General features: G+C 32.9%; 1 protein-coding gene across 2 annotated transcripts in view; it reads left to right on the top strand.

Moving 5' to 3' along the window:
- The first annotated feature begins 3579 nt into the window (after positions 1-3579).
- Positions 3580-20049, top strand: part of LOC129228216 (cdc42 homolog) — a 41651-nt gene continuing 25181 nt past the window's right edge. For both annotated transcript variants that reach the window (XM_054862880.1, XM_054862881.1), the window contains exons 1-3: positions 3580-3701; positions 10439-10588; positions 18372-18554. In XM_054862880.1, the coding sequence (XP_054718855.1) occupies positions 10484-10588; positions 18372-18554 (288 nt within the window). In that variant the 5' untranslated portion in view covers positions 3580-3701; positions 10439-10483. The remainder of the gene's footprint in view (positions 3702-10438; positions 10589-18371; positions 18555-20049) is intronic.

The following is a 20049-nucleotide window of genomic DNA, read 5'->3' as shown; positions in this document are numbered from 1 at the left end:
ATGATGCTAAAATAAAGGTATCAGAATTCGGAGGGCTGCTCTTAGAAACGTTTTGATATTGAAAATTGAAAAATGCAATTTTAGGTTATATTTTGAGACCTTAAAGAAGGGAATTGTCAGGGGTGGACATATAAATAATTTTTGGAGGGGGCATGGAAATTGAAAATCGCACCCCCTCCTCCCTCTCCATGCAATGTTTTATAACAAAGTTTTCATGTTTTTTTTTTAAATATTTTTTTAGGATTCCTTAAGACCAATTAATCTACTTTCCAGAACATAAATATTAGGCATTATTATGCTTTGAATATAGACGTGAAATATCTTTATCATTTCAAGCCAATGGGGTTGTTTCCATCAGTTAAAAGTACTGCTTTTACTCACTAGAATTGATAGAATAAACGAAAAAAAAAAAAAAACATAGAGCGAGGAAAACCTTTTACTTTCAAAAGGTTCAATTTTTAATTAATTTTTTGAAATGTCCGATTTTTCAAACAAGGCATGGTAGTGGCGCAGCGAAGGGGGGGGGGGAGTCCTCCCAGAGGAGGCATTGGTTTTAACATAAATACAAATTCTGATACATTAGTTTATGCATATGAAAGGGCTGTTTTGATCAAAAAGCCCTTTCAGAAGGTTTTTTTTATCAAAAAATCTCCCTCAGAAGGTAATTTTGATTAAAAACTTTCTCTCGAAGGTATTTTTAATTAAAAAAAAAAAAACTGCAAAGGAATTTTTGATCAAAAAACCCCCTCCAGAAGGGATTTCTGGCTGCGCTAGTGAGGCATGGTCTTTATGGCGTCACAAGTGATGCACTTTATCGCATATTCCACTGGCGCGCTGAATGCTTGCGCTTGCTGTCTACCGTGTTTCAGGTTATGATAATTCAGAAGCGAATTAAACATTGCGCTCTACGCTTGCTATCAACTATATCGTCGCCAGTACATGTGAGTAAAGATGCGAATTAAATATTATGCTCTGTGCTAATGGCATTACTGAATGGCATTTCATCACTTGTGATGTCATGTGTAGAAGCGTAAAAAATAAAATTGCATCTGCGCACCGATCAAAATAAATTTTAAAAAATATTAAACTTTGTCAAATTATTTAAAAAACGGACAAATCCTATGTTTTTAAGCATGCTCTTTCAGAAAAAAAAAAAGAAAATACTTTTAAAATTTCAGAAACGATCCCATTAAATACTAAACCCTATATAACTTCACCGAGATGCCATAAAATGGGCGGTTTTAATCAAGAACATTGTAAGATTATAACATTGTATGATTAAAACATTGTATGATTATAACACGAAAACAGTTATTTCGAAAACTGTAAGGTTCAATGTTTTCTACCGCTTTGGTCTCTGACTCCAACATTACTTCTTCAACAAATAAAAATGTTTTTAATATGCTTTGCAGGTTTTGTTATTTTTAAATGTAACTAAAAAAATATCTTTTTGTTTTTGAGAAGTCAATTAAAAGTAATAAATGAAATTGTTAAAATAACTTATCCTTTCGGAAACGCCCCCCCCCCCTCTCTCTAAAATCCACTGCTGGGAAGGGTTGGTTGATCTCCCTGGAAAAGTTTTCATGATTGGAGGCGAAAAAATGCACTTTCAGATTGGTCATTTTAGGGAAAAGGAAATGGTTCGGCGAATTTCTCTCGAAAATTTTAACTTTGAAGCTTCTAAATGCAGTTTTTTTAAGAGCTCTCTTTAAAGCACGGTTTTCAGAGCTATAATTTTTCGAATGTAGTCAAGGGAAAAGTAAAGAGGTTCTTTCGTGGTCATGGAACTACCGACTTGTGGCTTTCGAAATGTAAGCCACTGGCTTGCATTTCGAAAAATGTGTGTGATTCATTCTATAACTAGTTAAGATACAAATACCCTCTTGAGGTAATAGATCTTATTAGCATTAGCATCAGCGGTGCTTTGGGGATGGGGGTGGGGTATAAAACAGAGGATTCAACGGGTAAGAAGCCCATTGCTGTTTGGTGCAGTAAACGTGCTCTTTTATCAGCAATAAGCGTTCTCTTCTGTGTCATTTGTACAGGTGGACACACACAACTGGTCGTCTTGCATATAGAGACTTGTGTGATCCTGGTCCAAATCTTGATTTCACCTCCGATAGAACTGTGTCTCTTAAAAGCGTTGAGTTAATTGGTATTTGGTACGTTGCTCCTTTCCAGATCAGCAGAAGTCCTTCATGGCTCATGGCTTGCAATGTTGAATGCTTTGCAGGAATGCAATGTTGTATACGTGTTGTTACTGCAATATTGCTTTTTAATCTTTATGTAAGCTTTATGCAGTATGAAACATGTCAATATTGATGCCGTCAGTATAATATCAAGATCTGTCAAGGTTGATGCAAGAAATTTTGCTAGTTAGGGTATAGAACCTCCCTTCAGATCCCGTAATGTTTTGCTGCCTATAAACTTGCTTTTCATGAAAAATACCTTTTTGAAATTGTTTACCTTGTAAATGAAGAAACAAGAGGTTTTTACCATTTAATTGGTACGAAATTCATTTTTGAGATCGTCCACAAAGGATGTTACGCTTGGGGGGGGGGGGGCAAAGTGCGACAGTTTTTATTACAAGAGACAGGAGAATGATTGCAAGAGGAGTGACATATGAAAATACGTTTATAAACAAAAAGTGTGACATGTGACGAGGGAAGGGGAGGGGGCAAGAAGAAGTTTGACACAATACGATGTAGGATAGAGGGGAGGGGGTAGATCAAAAATGTTGAAAAAAAGGGTGACATCATGTATGGACAACCCTTTCCGGATTTTAAGCCACTAGGTTCATCATCAGAAAATCAATGAAAATTCACACTTGTTTTTCATTTATCACTTTTCTAGTTCTCTTTTACTTAAGCTTAAGTTTGCGTAAAACTATAGTGCCTAGAAAGGCACTATAGTAAAACCCACATATGTTCTAAATGTCATTATAGATAGAACGCGTTTCTTAAATGATACATTGCAGTTATTAACGCTGAGCCCAAAACAGAGGAAAAATTAAATGAACTGTTGCCACATCGGTAAATCTTTATCACTTTCACGGAACTAAGGCTTTGATGGAAGAGTTAATTTTTATAATCTAGCGTGATGTTGATAGCAATAATTATTACTTTCAAAGTCATTCCAAACTGATTGGGGGCAACATAATCCAAGATACATATAAGTATGCTGGGTGGTCAAGCCAAAAGTGTCCGGTATCGGCACCCACTCCTTCTCATTTACTTTGAAATAAAAGTATCCAGCATAAAGCATGACCTTAAGGAGACAACGTAAAGATTCCAAGTACGTTTAATTCAAGTAAAATATCTACCCTTTTCCCTCCATGTTTGAGGAAGTTCACTGTCCACAGATTTCAAATCAGTGTAATCTAGTCCTTGCTTTTCTTCAAAGTCTTCGAAAACGATTAAAAAGTAGCTTGATTAAAAGATTTGTAAAAGGTAAACAAATAAAATGCACTCATTCGTACCGAATTATTTTATCCGCATTCTATAGCACGCTCGTACGGAGAGGGGGGGGGGGTTGTAAAGTCCTTAATTTACTTTATATTAAAACCACCAGATGTCCCTGCCGGAAACGGAAAACGTATGATGTCACAATACCATTGTCAACGCCCAGTCACTACCACTGTCTCTTTACAGAGACGCAAAGTTTCAACTTTGAATTCTGAAAGTTTCTTTGGATTCTCTTCGGTAATGTGAATTTTACATACTTTGATAACTGAAGATTATATTAGCATCAAACACGTATGACACACATTCATAAATAATGTTTAAACAGCTTTCCGAAGTACATTACCTGTATTTATCGGTACAATATATTCAATATGGCGGTCTCTCTGAGTTAAATTATAGCAGTCATAAATTAAGATTTGTTTATTATTGCATTTCCTTCACTAAAACTGCGCTTGTCTATACAAACTATGTTATTCGCTGAAATGAATGTAAAAAGTTCAATTGTAGTTCGTTTTGTTATTGTAATTTGGTTTGTTTTTGTTGGCGTTGTTGATTATTCATACATCGGCATGGGATCATTTACTCTAAACTTGTTTACATAATGATTTCGGGGACATGTTATGTTTTTACTGTAAGTGCTTCTGCTTATCAAGTTTTATTTTAAATATAAAATCTTACCAACGGATCATGGGTTGTGTGGCAATCAAATCTAATATTTTAGGCCTACTCGCCAGATGCAGTAAATTAAATGTGAATCTAAAGGCCCTTATCGATATTACTTTGAATTCCTAGTGTACGATAGTTTGATATGGCGAGACAGATATTATGAAGGTTGTAGAGAACGTCTAAAGCCGTTTTATGCGTAATAAAATTTCTTTTTAGTAATGGGCAATGTTTGCCTATTACTTGGATAGTGTTGAAATACTTAACCAGATTTTGCTTCTGTCCTATTAAAATCTTTCATTTTTGAGGTGGTTTTTGTTTTCTTTGTTTGGGAATGATAAGCAGTTTTTCACTTGAAAACTTGGGTGTTTAATGCAGCTATGATTCTGGTTAAAATTTGCAATTGTCATTCTGAACTGTCAAGACGTTACTGAGTATGAGTCAGACAGAGAGAGTTTGATTTAAAGCATTTGATTGGGTATTTTGAATTGCTACACTAAAAATGTAAACAAATTTGTAATTATAAGTAATTTATGATAATTTTTTGTCTTTGAGAATAATTTTCCTCTGTTTATTATGTTTAAATACTTTTTTAAAAATTTTCTCCTGACTGAGTAACATTTCTGTTTAATAAAGATTTAGTTTTTGTATTCTAATATCCATGTTCTGGATTCATCAAAAAATAGCTCCTAGATTATTTGTTTTGATGCCTAGAAACTATCCTAGGCTTCGTCATGGCGTCAAATTTAAATTCTCATTTCTACCACCACTGAGTAACTCATTGCTAAACAGTTTTATTTTAATACATTGTGAATCGGTCATAAGAATTTTTGTGATTTGCATCTTTTACTAATTGACCGGTTATGAGAATCACCAGGTTGCATGCACAAATTTAAAGATGCTGATTTAAATGCCCAGGAACAGGTATAAGTGAGGGTTATTTAAACTGGTCTACAATGTGTTAATATTCCTTCTGCAGAACTGCTTTGGGATAAGTTAGAATTTCTGTCATTGTGTTATTTACCATTTAAACTAATTATTTTAAAGCATAAAATTTAAATGAGGTTAATCAAACTTGAAATTACTTCCTGTGACGATTTGTCTATTAAAATTTTTGGTCATCACACTGTTGATTAACGTAACTTATTTGGTTGCCATTGACTCCACACAAGCAAAATTTCTTTTACATTTTTCTTTACACCAAATTCCAGTTTTCAGAGTTAGTTTTGTTGCAAGTATGTTATTATTTAGAAAAAAAAGGGCCAAATTTTGGTTATAAAGCTTGAATTTTCCTTATTGTTGATGTAAGCAAATCAAAAATGTTATAATTAACCAGGGTAGATAGGACCTGAATTTAACCTACATTTGAGGCAGGGAGAAGCAAAGGGATGCAAGTGAGCATTTTCACTTTTTGAGTGAAACAGGTATAAAGATTACGTCCTAGGTAGGCTTTCATTAATTTTTTTTCTAAATCATGCTGTACAGCAGCACTTACCAGGTCTACTAGTACCATCTCTTGCCCCAAGACAGAGGAGGGGTTCACCTGCCATTTGTGTACTGGTTATCTCCAAATTTTTAATTTTGCCACTTGCATCCCTTTGCTTCTCGCTATCTCAAATATCATAATTAGAGACGTACCGAGTACTCCGTAACTACTCGGCCTACTCGGTCAATTTGCCGAGTACCCGGTACTCTGCCAAATTTTGATCAGATACGCGGCCAATACCGAGTAGTTGTAAAAAATTGAATATTGTTCAAAGCAGATTTTACAATTAATAAAATATTGCAAGCATATAATATACTGCAATCATTTACAATTTAAATTTACAAGTTAAATTCAAATTTTGAGAATAATGAAGTTTGTTATGCTTCAATGGAGTAAATCTCATATTTTAATGTCCCAAAAATTAATGAAACTTATTTATTGAAAATGGGGGCAAAAAAGGTAATTACAGAAAATATGAAATTTTTATATTATTAAATGGATTTTTGCCACAAACAAAATTATGTATAAAAAGCATAAAAATACCTTTTCTTAAAAAATAAAGCAACGTTGAAAGCACAAATGTGCAGGAACACTGCAGACGTGTTTTGGCATTGGATGGAATGCTTTTTTCAATGTACAAAATGTGAGCTTATGGATTTAATGAAATTTAACAAAAGTCGGATTTTTTTACATTCATTAGCACACATTTTATGCACTGAAAAAGATGTTCCTTGTAATGCAGAAACACGTGCCTGCAGCGCTCCTGCACATTTGTGCTTTTAACGTTGTTTTATTAGCTTTTAAAAATTATTTTCGTTTGGCGGACTAGAAGATATAATTTGTCCAACTTGATCAATCCTACCTTTTATGTATTTGTTTATTTTTAATTTAAAAAATAACTTATTTGTAAGATTATTGACACAAACATAATCTTTTAAATAATGCATAATTAAATTTCAGCTGGAATTTTGTTTTAAAAACTATTAGTTGGACATGGAGGTCTATACTATTATTCTAATGAGTTCAAAATTCGTCACGTGTGTGTCGGTGGTTTTTCTTAAAACATAATTGGTACTCGGCTACTCGGCCAAAGTACTACTCAGTACGTCTCTAGTTATAATTAACCAGGATAGATAGAACTTGAATTTAACCTACATTTGAATATTTGTTCCCATAAGTTTTGTCATAATCAAAAGACTTTTCAGCATTCAATCTTCGTCTAACTACGTAAAGCAGTGTCTAGGTGAAGATGGATTGCAAGGAAAGCTTGACTTTTGCTGGTAACAAGGTTGAGATACGTAAAAATTTCTGATCTTGGTAATTATTTATTATTTGAGTAGGTAATATTTCCCCTGGATTGGAAAAGGGGCTGAGCACTTCCTGATAAAAAGGCGCTTTCCTAAAAGAGTTTCTAATAAAAAAGTATGAAATTTTGTAGCTATTCTAGCTGACAAGGGAACGAGAGAGGTATGTTTCAAAGCCAATGTGGAGTGAAGTTTTACCTTTTGAGCAAGAAAATTTGCTCCCGTGATTAGTGTCGATTGATTTCTAAGAGAGTGCATTGAGAAATGCCCGGTAGCAGAAACTGCGAGACGTGCGACGTGCGTCGCAGATATTTCGGCGGCCTGCAGATAATTTTACCAAAGAACAAAAATAAATAAAGAAAAAATAAATAAATAAAAGGGGAAAAAAAACGAAATACTACTTGGCAAAGTCGTTTGGAGTTCGCTTTTTGACCAAAGCGATAGATGCTTCAGAATTTCAGCTACAAGCATAGTCGCCATATTTGGTCATTCACAAAATCGAAGTAGAAAAGTGCATAAGTTTTTAAAAACAAAGATGAATTGGATGTTTTATTTTTCTGCAAACAAATGAAAATAACTTAAAATGTGCAGAAAATTGTTTTTTTATTTTTATTTTTTAAAATAATATTCTTGAGAAATGAAAAATGTTATGTGAAAATTTCACCTTATCCTCATTGCTTTGGATGCAAAAGCGCTAGAACTTTTCATTTAACCCATTAAACGCCGCTATATAAACTACATTAAAAAATCTAGAAAAATTTACTATTTTCATAAAAGATACTTATTAATAGTACAGTGTAGTTGAAATTTTCAAAAAAACTGCAACCGTTTAGAAATTATAGGTTGTTCCCGTAGTGGGAGCTTTGGCGCTTTGAAGGGGGAAAACATCCGCTGTCTCAATTGCGTTTCTACCGCGTTCGGTTTCGTTTCTACTTCTTTTTCGATCGCGTTTTAAAAGAGCCGCATCTCAAATATTATATTATTGTTCTTTTATATATTTCATTTGCATTTCAAGCAAAAAGAGAAGCACTAAAAGTAAACAAACTATAAATAAAAAGAAAAAAAACTTACTCAATTTATTGATCATCAACATTTTTTTTTTTTGAAAAAATCCGGTAAAGTATTGATGCAGTATTACATTGCATTTTTTACCCGCTTGGTTAGAGTGTTCTTTTTACACTATTTACATCGAGATTGTTTTTCCGCGTTTATAATAAAATATTTTACTTCATCAAAACGTACAGTAGAGTTTACTGGTTCGCAAGGCCCTGACTGGGGATTTGCGTAATCTTCCTTTGAACTTTTCATTGAAGCTGTAGTTATATACCTTAAAAATGTTAGATACGTCATTTCCCCCTGGAACTCTTTGTGCATTCTCCAGTCTGCTACTACAGACATATGTCGTGCGTTCGTAAAAAAAAGGCCACCACCATCTTTTTCTTTTGATACGAGGCCTGTACGTACTTAGAGATTTATCTAAGAGATCATACCACCCATATTCTTATTATATGAGGAAATTAAAAGCGGTTGAGGCAAATCCATTCTCTTTTTTCTTCAGAACACCATCTTTTGACAATTACTAAGGGAGCTTCTGTCTCAAAATTCGAAGCCAAACATACTATTGTGTTATCCTTCCATTTTACACACTGATGTTCTCACAGTTTGAATGGATTCGAAACACCCTCTTTCTCTTGTTACTAATAACGTACTTTTCAGTCTTTTAGTATATTTTCTCTTATCAGTCAAACTATCTTGAGAATAGTGGAAACATTAACAAAACATAGTTCCAAGAATCCTTTTTCGAAAGACCCGAAAGAAGTACACGTGCTTCGTGACGTAGGTTGCCCCTTTCTGCCTAGCAGCATTCCTTTCTTTATTGTAAGCCCTCGCACATAAAAGAGGAAGAATGCTACCGGTCCCCGCCAAAGCTCCCGCTCCGGGAGCAAAAACTTTAAGCGCTTCTAGCATGGCTTTAAACTAATCGTTTCATTCCGGGTTTTTCGTATGTTATTTGCTAGAATATTTGCTTTAAATATGCAGAGCACTTGAAACAAATTAAGAATCCAATAATTTAGATTTTTTTAGTTTTTTACATTTTTGTAAAAAATGCAAAGTTTCATTTTTTGAAAAAATGTAGAAAAATGTATAAAATTCAAATTTTTTACTGAATTTTTTTTATAATCTACTCCGTTTTGTTAAAATTCACATGGAATGTTTTGTTTTATAAATAACTCAAATTTCTTTAGAGAAAAAAAATTAAAGTAGATGTTCCCGCAGTGGGAGCTTTGGCGCTTAATGGGTTAAAGTAGAGTCTTGTGAGGATTTTTATTTTAAAAATATTTTTTTGCAACAAATTCAGTAATTTATATCTTAATTTTTAGCTTAGTCGCCATGTTTGGTCATTCCCAAGATGTTGGTACGCAAGACTCGTGAAGTGCCTACGTCTTCGAAAACGGAATTGAATGTTTATTGCAATGCTAACTGTTGAAAATTATGCAAAATGTGCTATTTTTTTGGATAATTCTTAATTATTGTCTTTAAAAATGCAAAATTTTATCTTCAGAATATTATCTTATCTTCATTGCTTTAGAGGCTAATGTGCTAAAAACTGACTATTTCACCTAAATTGTAGTTTTTTAAGAGTTATGAATTTATTATTACTTTTATGTAACAAATTCAAAAATCTAAATGAATTTTTCGCCTAGACGCCATGTTTGGTCATTCGCAAGATGGAAATAAATGATACTATTACTTACTTAAGTTTCCAAAAACAGAATTGGATGTTTACCTCAACACAAACTATTGAAGATAACATAAAGTGTTCAATAAATCATGTTTTTTCTTCTTTTTAAGTTTTTCTTGAAAAATGCGAATTATTATCTGCACATTTGTATTTGATCCTCATTGGTTTGAAGACTTTGCTATAAGCTAAATATTTCATCTAAAATGCAGTTTACTGCCAACTTCTCATCTAGTAATTTAAAAAATTTAAAAACCTATTTCAATGCAAGTTTTTCATATTAAAATTAATATGTCTTGAATAATTGTTTTTTATAGTGTATACAGTTCTATTTATTTTTATGAAAGTAGTGAAAGCTGATGCCACCCTCCTCCCTTAATACTTTTAAACTCGGTGACAGTGGTGGCCACTAAGTTTTTCGAGCCTAGTGGCTTCTGGACAGTTGGAAAATTGTCCAAGCTTTGACCTTCACAAAGGACTTTTGTATTTTATGAAAACTTAAAATAAAACTAATAATAATGCTGCAGATTATTTTCAACTACTCAAAATAGTGTCGCAGACTGGCTAGAAAGTTTCTGCTACTGGGGAGAAATGGAAAAAAAAAAGGGCAGTGTGCATCAAAGGTTGTCTAAAAAACACAGGATTAGGGGGAAACATTAGTAAAAATAAATAAGGTTATCTTTTCATTTTTAACTGATTGTTAAACTGTATAAAATATGTTTCTTTATAAGATAGCTGGTTTATGTGGAAACATGACATGTTATTCTCGTTTGTCTTCCAGGCAGCCACGCTGGACTTGGCCGATTGTCCGTGAGAGAAACCCATCATGCAGACCATCAAATGTGTTGTTGTCGGAGATGGAGCCGTGGGAAAGACATGTCTGCTCATCTCCTACACAACTAACAAGTTCCCTTCAGAATATGTCCCCACTGTAAGTATGCTTCTTTTCCCATTTGGCAAGAAAATTAATGATAAACTGAGCCCAAAACCACAGAAACAGAATATTAGAGAAAACGGGTTTGTTAAACGAAATTGTTACAGAAAGTACTAGCCATGTTTGCTCTTGTATTTCTTACCTTTGTTTTGATGTTAAGAAAATCTTTTTATTTTCTACATTATTGTATCATCAGAAAGTGGATACCAGCTGACTCGGAAAGATTATTTATTGTTTTTTTGTGTAACATTGCTTTTTTGTTTAATTTTGTCCCATTTTTTGATTTGCTGTAATACAGCGAAATTGTTATGTTTTTTGCAATTCATTAAAAAAAACTTTTAAAACATTGCATGGTCTGCAACCAATTGAAAAGGTCTTAGTTTTTCTTAACCTTTTATTATTTTTATTTGAACATATGTGGTACATTATATAACAAATTCTTGCCATAGGTGGTAAGGTCATTGCCTGTATTATCATGAGCTTTAATTTAAAGCAGTATTTTTTTCCTGACTGGAATAGACTACATGTCCAACTACATTGTTAAAATATTATGGATGGCGCTAAATGCAGAGTAAATATTTCACTTTTCACTTTCCCTCACTATTTCACTTTGCCCCACATTCCCCCTACTTTGAATGTGATAAAATTAATAATAATAATTTGAATTTGTGGTACTATACTGCAACTTTCATTCAATGTAAAAAATATGTTTGTTTACAAGTTATTTAATTATTATTTGGTTTGTCTGCCGAATATGCTCTATACTGAGTATCAACCGAATATTCAGTGTAGCTCTACTTATTATACCTACCATTTTTCTTGGTTTCCCTCTTTTTTAACGTAACGAAACATTTACTTGCATGCATGTTTGAGATGCAGAATGAACAGTGGGCATTTAAATCTAATTTTGAATGAGTTTTGTTAATCTGCTTTGACTAATTATGTATTCAGATATTTAGTCTTTGTCTTTCTTTTTCTTTGAATAACCAGTTCTTTATATGTTTGTACCAATTATTTAGATGTAGATTAACTGAATGTCCAGATCGATCAAGGCCCAAGTGGTTTCTTTTGTTCTGCTACTTTCTCCATTTTTTTCTTTCAATTTTTAAATAGGGTATTAAATGCAGTAATTTCTATGTTGTGTACTTCTATTAAATTAACTTCTGAGCACCTCATTTTTTATTGCACTCCTGAAATTTACCTATCATAAAACTGGGGAAGAAAACATCTTAGAAAATATTGTTATAGCTAAGTTGCCCAGTTTTCCAGATTTTTCATTAATTAGATCTAATCTCTGTCCTGATAGGTTTGAATAATCAGTGCTCTATTGCACTTCTGTTCTGTTTCTTAAAATCTGAACTTGGTTGTTCCTATCCACTTGGATAATCTGGAAAATGTTACCTTTCATGAAATTGAGTGTAGCAGTCTTGAAATACATTAATATGAGTATAACTGATTCATTTTCCTTTTATTTATTTAATTTTTACTAGTTATTCATCAATAAACTTAAACGTAATCAATAATACAATTTAACCTACTTTGCAAAAATTCTGTCACAATTACCTGTTTTGGGTACCCGTATGTACCATTTTTCTGTACTGTAGAATGAATTCAGTCATTAAAAAACATTGACAGAGGGATTTCGTCTTTTAATTATAAGTGAGCGAAAATAATGAAAAATTTTGTAAGGAACATTTCACTTATACACCTCCAACTAATGTTTTCCAAGTTTTTTTTTTTTTTTAATGAGATTATAATGAATGCAAGCAGCAATCCTACATGAAAATTGAATCAAATATTAGAACAGAAGCTCACAAAAAATATTAGAGAAGTGTCTGAATCCCTCAATGCGAGAAGAGGGAGGGGGGGCTAACTGCTAGAAAAAGCACCCCTAAAGAAGGGGGGTGGGGTAGGAACATAAGGACCCCTGGCCCTAAATGGTAGTTGGCAGTTAGGGGTCCTGCTGATTTTTTCTTGGGGGGCGGGGGGCAAGATTTATAGATCCGGGCCTGAGACTAAGGTTTTAAAACTTCAGAAATCGTTTCTCAATTTACATTAGTTCTCATTGCATGCATATGTAGTATTTTTTGCCATATGGAATTTCAGTACAAAAGCGAAAAGTTACTATTATCGCATATGCTCGCTTATAAGTCGACCCCAAAAAATTGAAAATTTGTTTGTAAGTTGAGCCCCTGCTTTCTGAAAAAAATTGAGAATGTTTTGCTGCAATTTTGAAAATAAATGTTAAAAAAAGATGGCTAATGAGTGTTCTTATGATCAAAAACATGAGATTTTTATTGTTTTTTATCTTTTTCATTTCTACTATCTCAATTTTTTTAATGGTTCTGTGTTCGCAATTAAGATTTTTGTTAATTGTTGCTTTTCTTTTTAACAAGCGGCACCCGCACGGCTTTGCCTGTAGTAGAAAATTAAAAGGTCATTTGGTTTGCCTGTATATTTACAAATAATGGATGGTGAATTTCTCACCAGTTTGCTATGTTCATTTGATTGCCCATGTTACGGTTCCAGTTTATGATAATTTGGCAATTTAATCATCCACGTTATTATAATTTTCTCTGTAAAATACTCTTAAAATTGGAATAGAAAAAGAACGAAATCCTATTTCCAAAAAATAGCTTCAAAGTGCTCACTCTATGCTACGAACTGGTTTTGTGCTAAATTTCATGAAAATCGGACGAATGGTCTAGGCACTATGCACGTAACAGAGATTCAGACATCCAGAGACACACTTTCAGCTTTATTATTAGTAAAGATGATCATCGAGAAAAATTTCCACTATAGTCGTATTACATTCATTTCTTTTAGATGAGCCTTAATTTCTAAGTGATCAACTATTGCAAAAATTTGCAAATACAGCAATTCCTGCACTTTTTGCGCATTGGGTCTTTTAATTATTTAATCCGTTCTCCACACTTAAACCATGTAAAATTGTTGAAGAATGTATGAGTATTTACTTTAGCATTTGTTTAAAAAGGTTGGACTAATATTGGGATATTGTTCACACTTTCAAGTGTTATTTTCAAAGAATTGTTCAACGAAAATTCCGCCCTTTGAATAAGTCGAGCCCCTAACTTTTAACCTAATTTTTTGTACTAAATTTCTCGACCTATACATGAGTATATTTGGTATGTGTGTTGTTTATTTTGTTTACGCTAATGTCCTGTTTTAATTACTCAAAACAATAACTTTTGTTATTCTCCCAAAATTTATCACCATAAAACTGCAATTTCTTGCTCCAAGACCTCTCTTTTTTGGCTTTCTACTGAATTTAAGAAAACTGATTGCTAGAACCAAACCTTTTCATACTAAAGTATGCAAGTTGTTAGTTTTTGTTGTTTTAAGTACATTTATATTACATTTCATTTTGTTTCATTTAAAATAGCTTCTTCCAAAACAAGGTGAGACCTTCCTGATCTATATATTTTTCATTAAAAATTTTTTTAAATAAAATTGCATACTATTATGTGACCTTTCCTTCCAAAAAATACCAGGAGTGCTTTGCCATGTTTGTTGTAAATAAACATTTAAAAAATAATAAAAACACAATTTCATTTTGTGATCCCGTTTTTTGTTTGCAATTAAAATTTCTCTATCACTTTCATTCAGAATACTTCAAAGTTCCAGACCTATTAGGCATCTATGTATATATAAAACGCTTATGCGTGGTGCAAAATGAGCCCTTATTTCTTTCTCTCCGTTGGCAACGGCCCGCTTTGTTTACGTATGATCGTTGTTTACAAGTGCTGCAGACTCGCTTCTAGGCTTCTAGCGTTAGAATTTTGATTTTAGAATGAGTGTTTTCGATCACTTGAATATAATTTACAAAGAAAAGAGCAGCGGGCTTGAGAGTCTTTAGATGAAAGATTTAAACGCTGATCGGTCAGAAATGCTGCTGATAGGATTGGGCGCGCAAATGCACGCCGTGAAAAGCGAATTGCAAATCTAGTGAGTTCTGCAAGTGTTTCCAAACATATTTCCGGTATAATCATGCACTTAACTGGAGAAAAGCATTGAACTAACAATAATAGTAATAAAACTGGAGAAAATATTATTGTATTTTTTAAAAAAATGCTAATAACACTGATACTTATCCTCGAATACCACTTATTTTATCCGATAGTTACGTGCCTTTTAAATTCATACATGAACAATTTCCTGTTAGATTAGCATTCCCCAATGACTATAAATAATGCACAGAGTCAAACTTTTGATAAATTTGTTTAGTTTTGACAAAACCACTTTTCAGTCATAGACACGTCAATGTAAGTCATTCAAGAGTCAAATCATTTAATTATGTCTCTGTTGTATCTGAAAACCCAGAAATTTTCAATGGTGTATGTAAAATCCTTTGCAAAGCCAATGTTGCTGTTGAAAGGTTTTTCCCTTAACCATAGTACTTACAAAAAATAAAGTTCCCTACTTACCAGGGCTGCTGAGTCGGAGGGAAAATGTCTTACTCCAACTCCAGGATTTTTAAAGACTCCGACTCCTTTACCCAAAATGATTCTGACTCCAGCTGTGACTCCGCAAATGTTGGCAGAGCCTCGAATTTTGAGAGAAAATTACAGACTCTATCTCTTGAAATTTTAAACCTTTGACTCCGACTCCTTTACCAAAAAACCAGTCCAACTCCGTAACCCTGCTATAGCTTCACTGTGAAAAGAAGGCGGATGACCTTGAAGGAAAAACATCATTCGTAGCATTTGTAATAGGTTATTATTATTTTGGAATAGATAGGATTAGCGAGACCATGCCTCTTACAATTTGGTGCTTTCTGGCAGATTCTATCTATTACAAATGATCCAAATGATGTTTCGTTTCAAGTTCATCTGCCTTCATTTTGTGGTCAAGCTTTACTAACTGCAACCTGTAAATACTGAAGTTTTTTTTCCAACCACATTTTTGTATATACAGTGACAGACCGTTTATACGTTTTTGAAGGGACTATGAAAAAAGCGTACAAATGAAAAAATGTATAATTAGTAAAGGTTAATGTATATTCAACTCTCCAGGGAACAATTTAAAAAATGTATAATTGATGAAAACGTATAAAAGAGACGTATAAACCGTACTTCACTGTATTATGTTATTCCGCATAGACTAAATGAATTTATTGGACAGTTTTGCAATGCATTGAAGTTAAGAACCGAACAACAATGACAAAGTAAAGCAACAAATTAAATCGTGAAGACCTGAAAAGCGAAACATTTCGCATACTTTTGCAATGGCATTGATCTTAAGAACTGAACCACAATAACAAAGTAAAGCGACAAATTGAATCATGAAACCTGATTTTACTGCTAATATGTTTTCATAAAATCAGTTTTACCCTGTGCTTTATTTATAGTCATTAGGGAAGGCTAATGTAACAGGAAATTGTTTATGTTTGAATTTAAAAGGCACATTACTATCGGATGAAATAAGTGATATCCGAGGTATGACATAAATATTAATAATAATCGCTAATTTTTTTTGCTTCAATAATATTTTTCTCCAGTTTTATAATTATCAGTCTTAGGTCAACCCTTTTTCTCCAGTTAAAGTGCATGATTTATCCGTAAAAGTGTTCATAAACACTTTCGGAATTCTCTCGATATGAAGTACACTGTGTGCATTTGTGCACCTTATCCTATCGGCAGCATTTCTAACCAGTCTGCTTTCAGATCTTTCATCTGAAGACTCCGTAGCCCACTGCTCTCTTCTTCATAAATTATATTCAAGTGCTCTGAAGCCCAGTCGCTCAGTGCTAGCGCTTCCTTGCTGCAGGTCCGGCATGTTTGACTCAGCCGTTCATCCCTTCAGTGAGTCGATAAAATACGTACCAAGCTTACTTGGGAACTAAACCCTGGGGGTTCCGCGTTAGGTTGACCTCTTAACCGGAACATCTGCATAGCACCCCATAGCCCTTGGTCAGAAGGAGTGAGATAAGTACAGTAGGCCTTGGCCCTCATGAGCTGTCGTGCCACTGTGGGTTTGGTTTTATAGCTTTTAAAACACTCATTCTAACATATTTTTACTAAATCACTGCTTTCAGAGAATCAGAAGTTGCTTGCTCTTTGCAACTGTTAGTCATTGTAAAACATAATATACACACATATTTTGATACTGAACGTAGTATAATTAATGACCATGAAATGTTTTTAAGCTGCTTAGTCTTTACACTGTGTAAACATTGTAGGATTTTTTTCATTGCAATTTCTTTTGCATTAAGTAAATGTAGGAAACAAAGATTATATTATGTTTGTAATTTTAGTACAAAAATTTTCCCTTGCATACTTCTCTCAAAAGAGAATGGAATTGCAAACTTATGCTTAATCTAATGTATGAGAGTTGCGTGTCAAATTGTCCCCTTTAAGTATATGAAAATCAAAAGTGTTATGAGATTCATATAAAAAAAATACTACCCTTTCTTAATACAAATAAAGTTAGACTAATATTTTGGTGACCGGTGAGCAAGCGTAGCGAGCTCGGATCGCTACGCAATCCGAAGAAAATGCGTAAGCAGTTCCGGGGGTTGGCGAGCGTTAGCGAGCAGGGGGCGATAGCCCCCTAGTTTTTTTTAAAAAAATGTACTTGGATGTTACTGATGTTTTTCATCTCTAGTTGCCACAACTTGGAGAAATAGTAAAAGGGGATAAAAAATAAAACAAAAAATATTTCATGTTCATGTAGTTTAATCTTAAAAAAGGAATTTCTCAGTATAATTTTCTTTTAAAATGTTCAATTTGATACTTTGATTGAAAACCTGTGTTCGAAAAGTTGTGTACATAAATGTGCTATACAGTAGACCCTCATTTTACGTGGGATTAATTCCACGAAGTGCCGCTCAAATTGAGACCCAATACTAGTGTTAAAATAAGGTTTTGGTTCCGTAGGTAACAAAATACTTCATTCTAGTGGTGACTAATTGTATAATAAGTTTAATGTGTACTTATATCGACTTTTATGCACAACATGAATAAAGAAAACATAAATTAATTTCATGTTCTGTTTATAAAGAGAAGCTGTCTATGATAATCTTTTGGCAGTTATTAAGAATTTTTCTCTAATTCTATGCAGAGCATTAATTCTTGCAGAGCATGATCACTTTTGTCATTTCCATGATAAAATCTTCCCTCAGTAACAAATCAGAAGATCATTCCTACAGTCTAGGAATGGCTCAAAATTTTAATTGTGAGCGTTTTTGGTTGTGCATCACCGCCGTCAGTAGCCTTGTTGGTTTTGGTTTCCTTTGTCGCTCCTAAAAGCTTTTCTTCCAGTGAGTTCTGAACTGTGAGTGTTTAATATTTTACTTCTGGAAAGAGGTCTGGAACCAATTGCATAAAATGTCTTCAGTAGCCCAAGCTCGATTATTAGCATGCCAAACAAAATGCAGTTTGATTACACGTAATCTGCAATCTTTAGGAGTTTGGATTTTGAAAGAGGGGAGAATTTTATCTGTTTGCATTGCTGCATCTGCGAAAACCGAAGCTCATCAGTGTCAAATCTTAATCTGTGTAATGAAAACCGTGTAAAATAAACCCACGTACAATAAGGGTCTACTGTAATAATTTAGTGTTTCAATCTTTCATTCAAAAAAAAAGTCAAATTCAAATGTGTAGATAACTTTAATTCTGAATGAATTTTTTCCTCCATTGAACTTGGAGACACATTTCTAAAAATTGTATGACTTCTTAAAAACGGTATTTGAAAAGGTAGCAACCATGTGACATGTTTATATTTATATTATTCTGATCTAATGTCAATTGAAAATTTCCAGGTGTTTGATAACTATGCAGTCACAGTTATGATAGGTGGAGAACCCTACACATTAGGTTTGTTTGATACTGCTGGGCAAGAAGATTACGATCGTCTCCGACCCCTAAGTTATCCACAGACAGATGTTTTCCTTGTCTGCTTTTCTGTCGTATCACCTTCTTCCTTCGAAAATGTTAAAGAAAAGGTTCGTCAATTTTTCTCTTTTAGATAAATTTGATTTTTTTTCAAATCTAGGGCATTAATTGGATTCAGGAAAAAAAGGTAAAAGTTTTGAAAAAAAATTAATTAAAAAAGTAATCAGCTGAAACTAGCTTTGGTGGTTGGATGTCATCTGTATTATTCATTGTAAAAGTGAAATATCTCCTTGTAATTGATTTTTGAAAAACTAAACCTGTGCAAATTTACCATTCAGGAGAAAAACACAAGTTATTCAGCTACTATTTCTTGGTTTTTATTGTTTGATTGTAATTTAAGTTATAAAATGTTAAGAATTTCAAAGAAGGAAAATATAACTAAGTCAGTTCATTTATTTGTAGTATATTTCAGGGGTGGTTGTATTCCGGTTATTTTTAAAAAGTCTTTCATACGATTTAATTGTTGCAGACGACCGGAGAAATCCCAATGATTAAAAATTTTTAACTGTTGTCATTTTCTATTTTTGAACAAAATAAAATGCCTTAAAATAACTTGAGCAAAGCTTTCAAAATTATTTTCAATTTTCGTGCTTGATTTTGGTTTTGCAAATAGCAAAACTTGGTAGTTAATTATAAGTAGCGCTATGTAGAGGTCGAGGTTAGTTTCATGATGAATGCAACATACTAACTTGATTTAACCTGATTTTCTCATGTTTTGTGAAGTAAAATCTCCTGTTTTATGTTTCTTTCAAAAACGACATGTGTACAGCTAGAGAGCAATGGAAATAATTTTCAAGATGAAAAAATTTAATATTTCAAAATGAACATTTCCTTCCCATAAATTTTGTGTTCATGTGAGTAAGGTATTTTATCCATTACCAGATGGAGTGAAGTTGTAATTGCTTTCGTAGTAATACAAAAGTAATTTATGGGTCTTAAATGACCAATACAAAAATTTTCTTATTCCTTATTTCAAAATTGAAAATGATTACAAACACAGGGGAAAAGTTTCATTGCTTTAATTTAACTATACAAAAAGTTATGACTGGTTTTAGGTCATGCTTGCTATATGTTCTTATGCAAAGGAAGAACTGTAAATTGCTTTTTTTTAAATGTTTTCATGTTATTGGAATCCCTAAGGATTTTTTTTCTATGAAAGATACAGCTTTAAAGAAATACTTTTTGCTATTATGATAATATATTTGACAAAATTGTGCATTCAGTAGGCATTTTATAAAATACTAAAATTCTTAGAGCGTGGTATACCTTTGAAAACAACATTTAAGATTTTTTTACGATGTTTTACATAATTAATTATGGAAAATTTTCTAGTAAATGTATAAGCAAATGAATGCACAGATTTTTAGAGATGATTGTGATTGTCTAGCAAAAAGCATTTTTAAAATAAGTGCAAGGACAAAAAAGCCTCAGAGGTTTTTAAAAATTGATATTTTCTCAAATTTATTAAATTTCGAGAAAAAAAATAGCAATATTTTAAATCTTTGAAAATAAATTATTGATTGCTAAATAAGTATGCATGCTAAG

This window comes from Uloborus diversus, chromosome 8 (assembly GCF_026930045.1).
Source record: "Uloborus diversus isolate 005 chromosome 8, Udiv.v.3.1, whole genome shotgun sequence".
Lineage (NCBI taxonomy): Eukaryota > Metazoa > Arthropoda > Arachnida > Araneae > Uloboridae > Uloborus > Uloborus diversus.
Note: the sequence above shows the minus strand (reverse complement) of the source record. Positions and strands in the feature narration are given on the sequence as shown.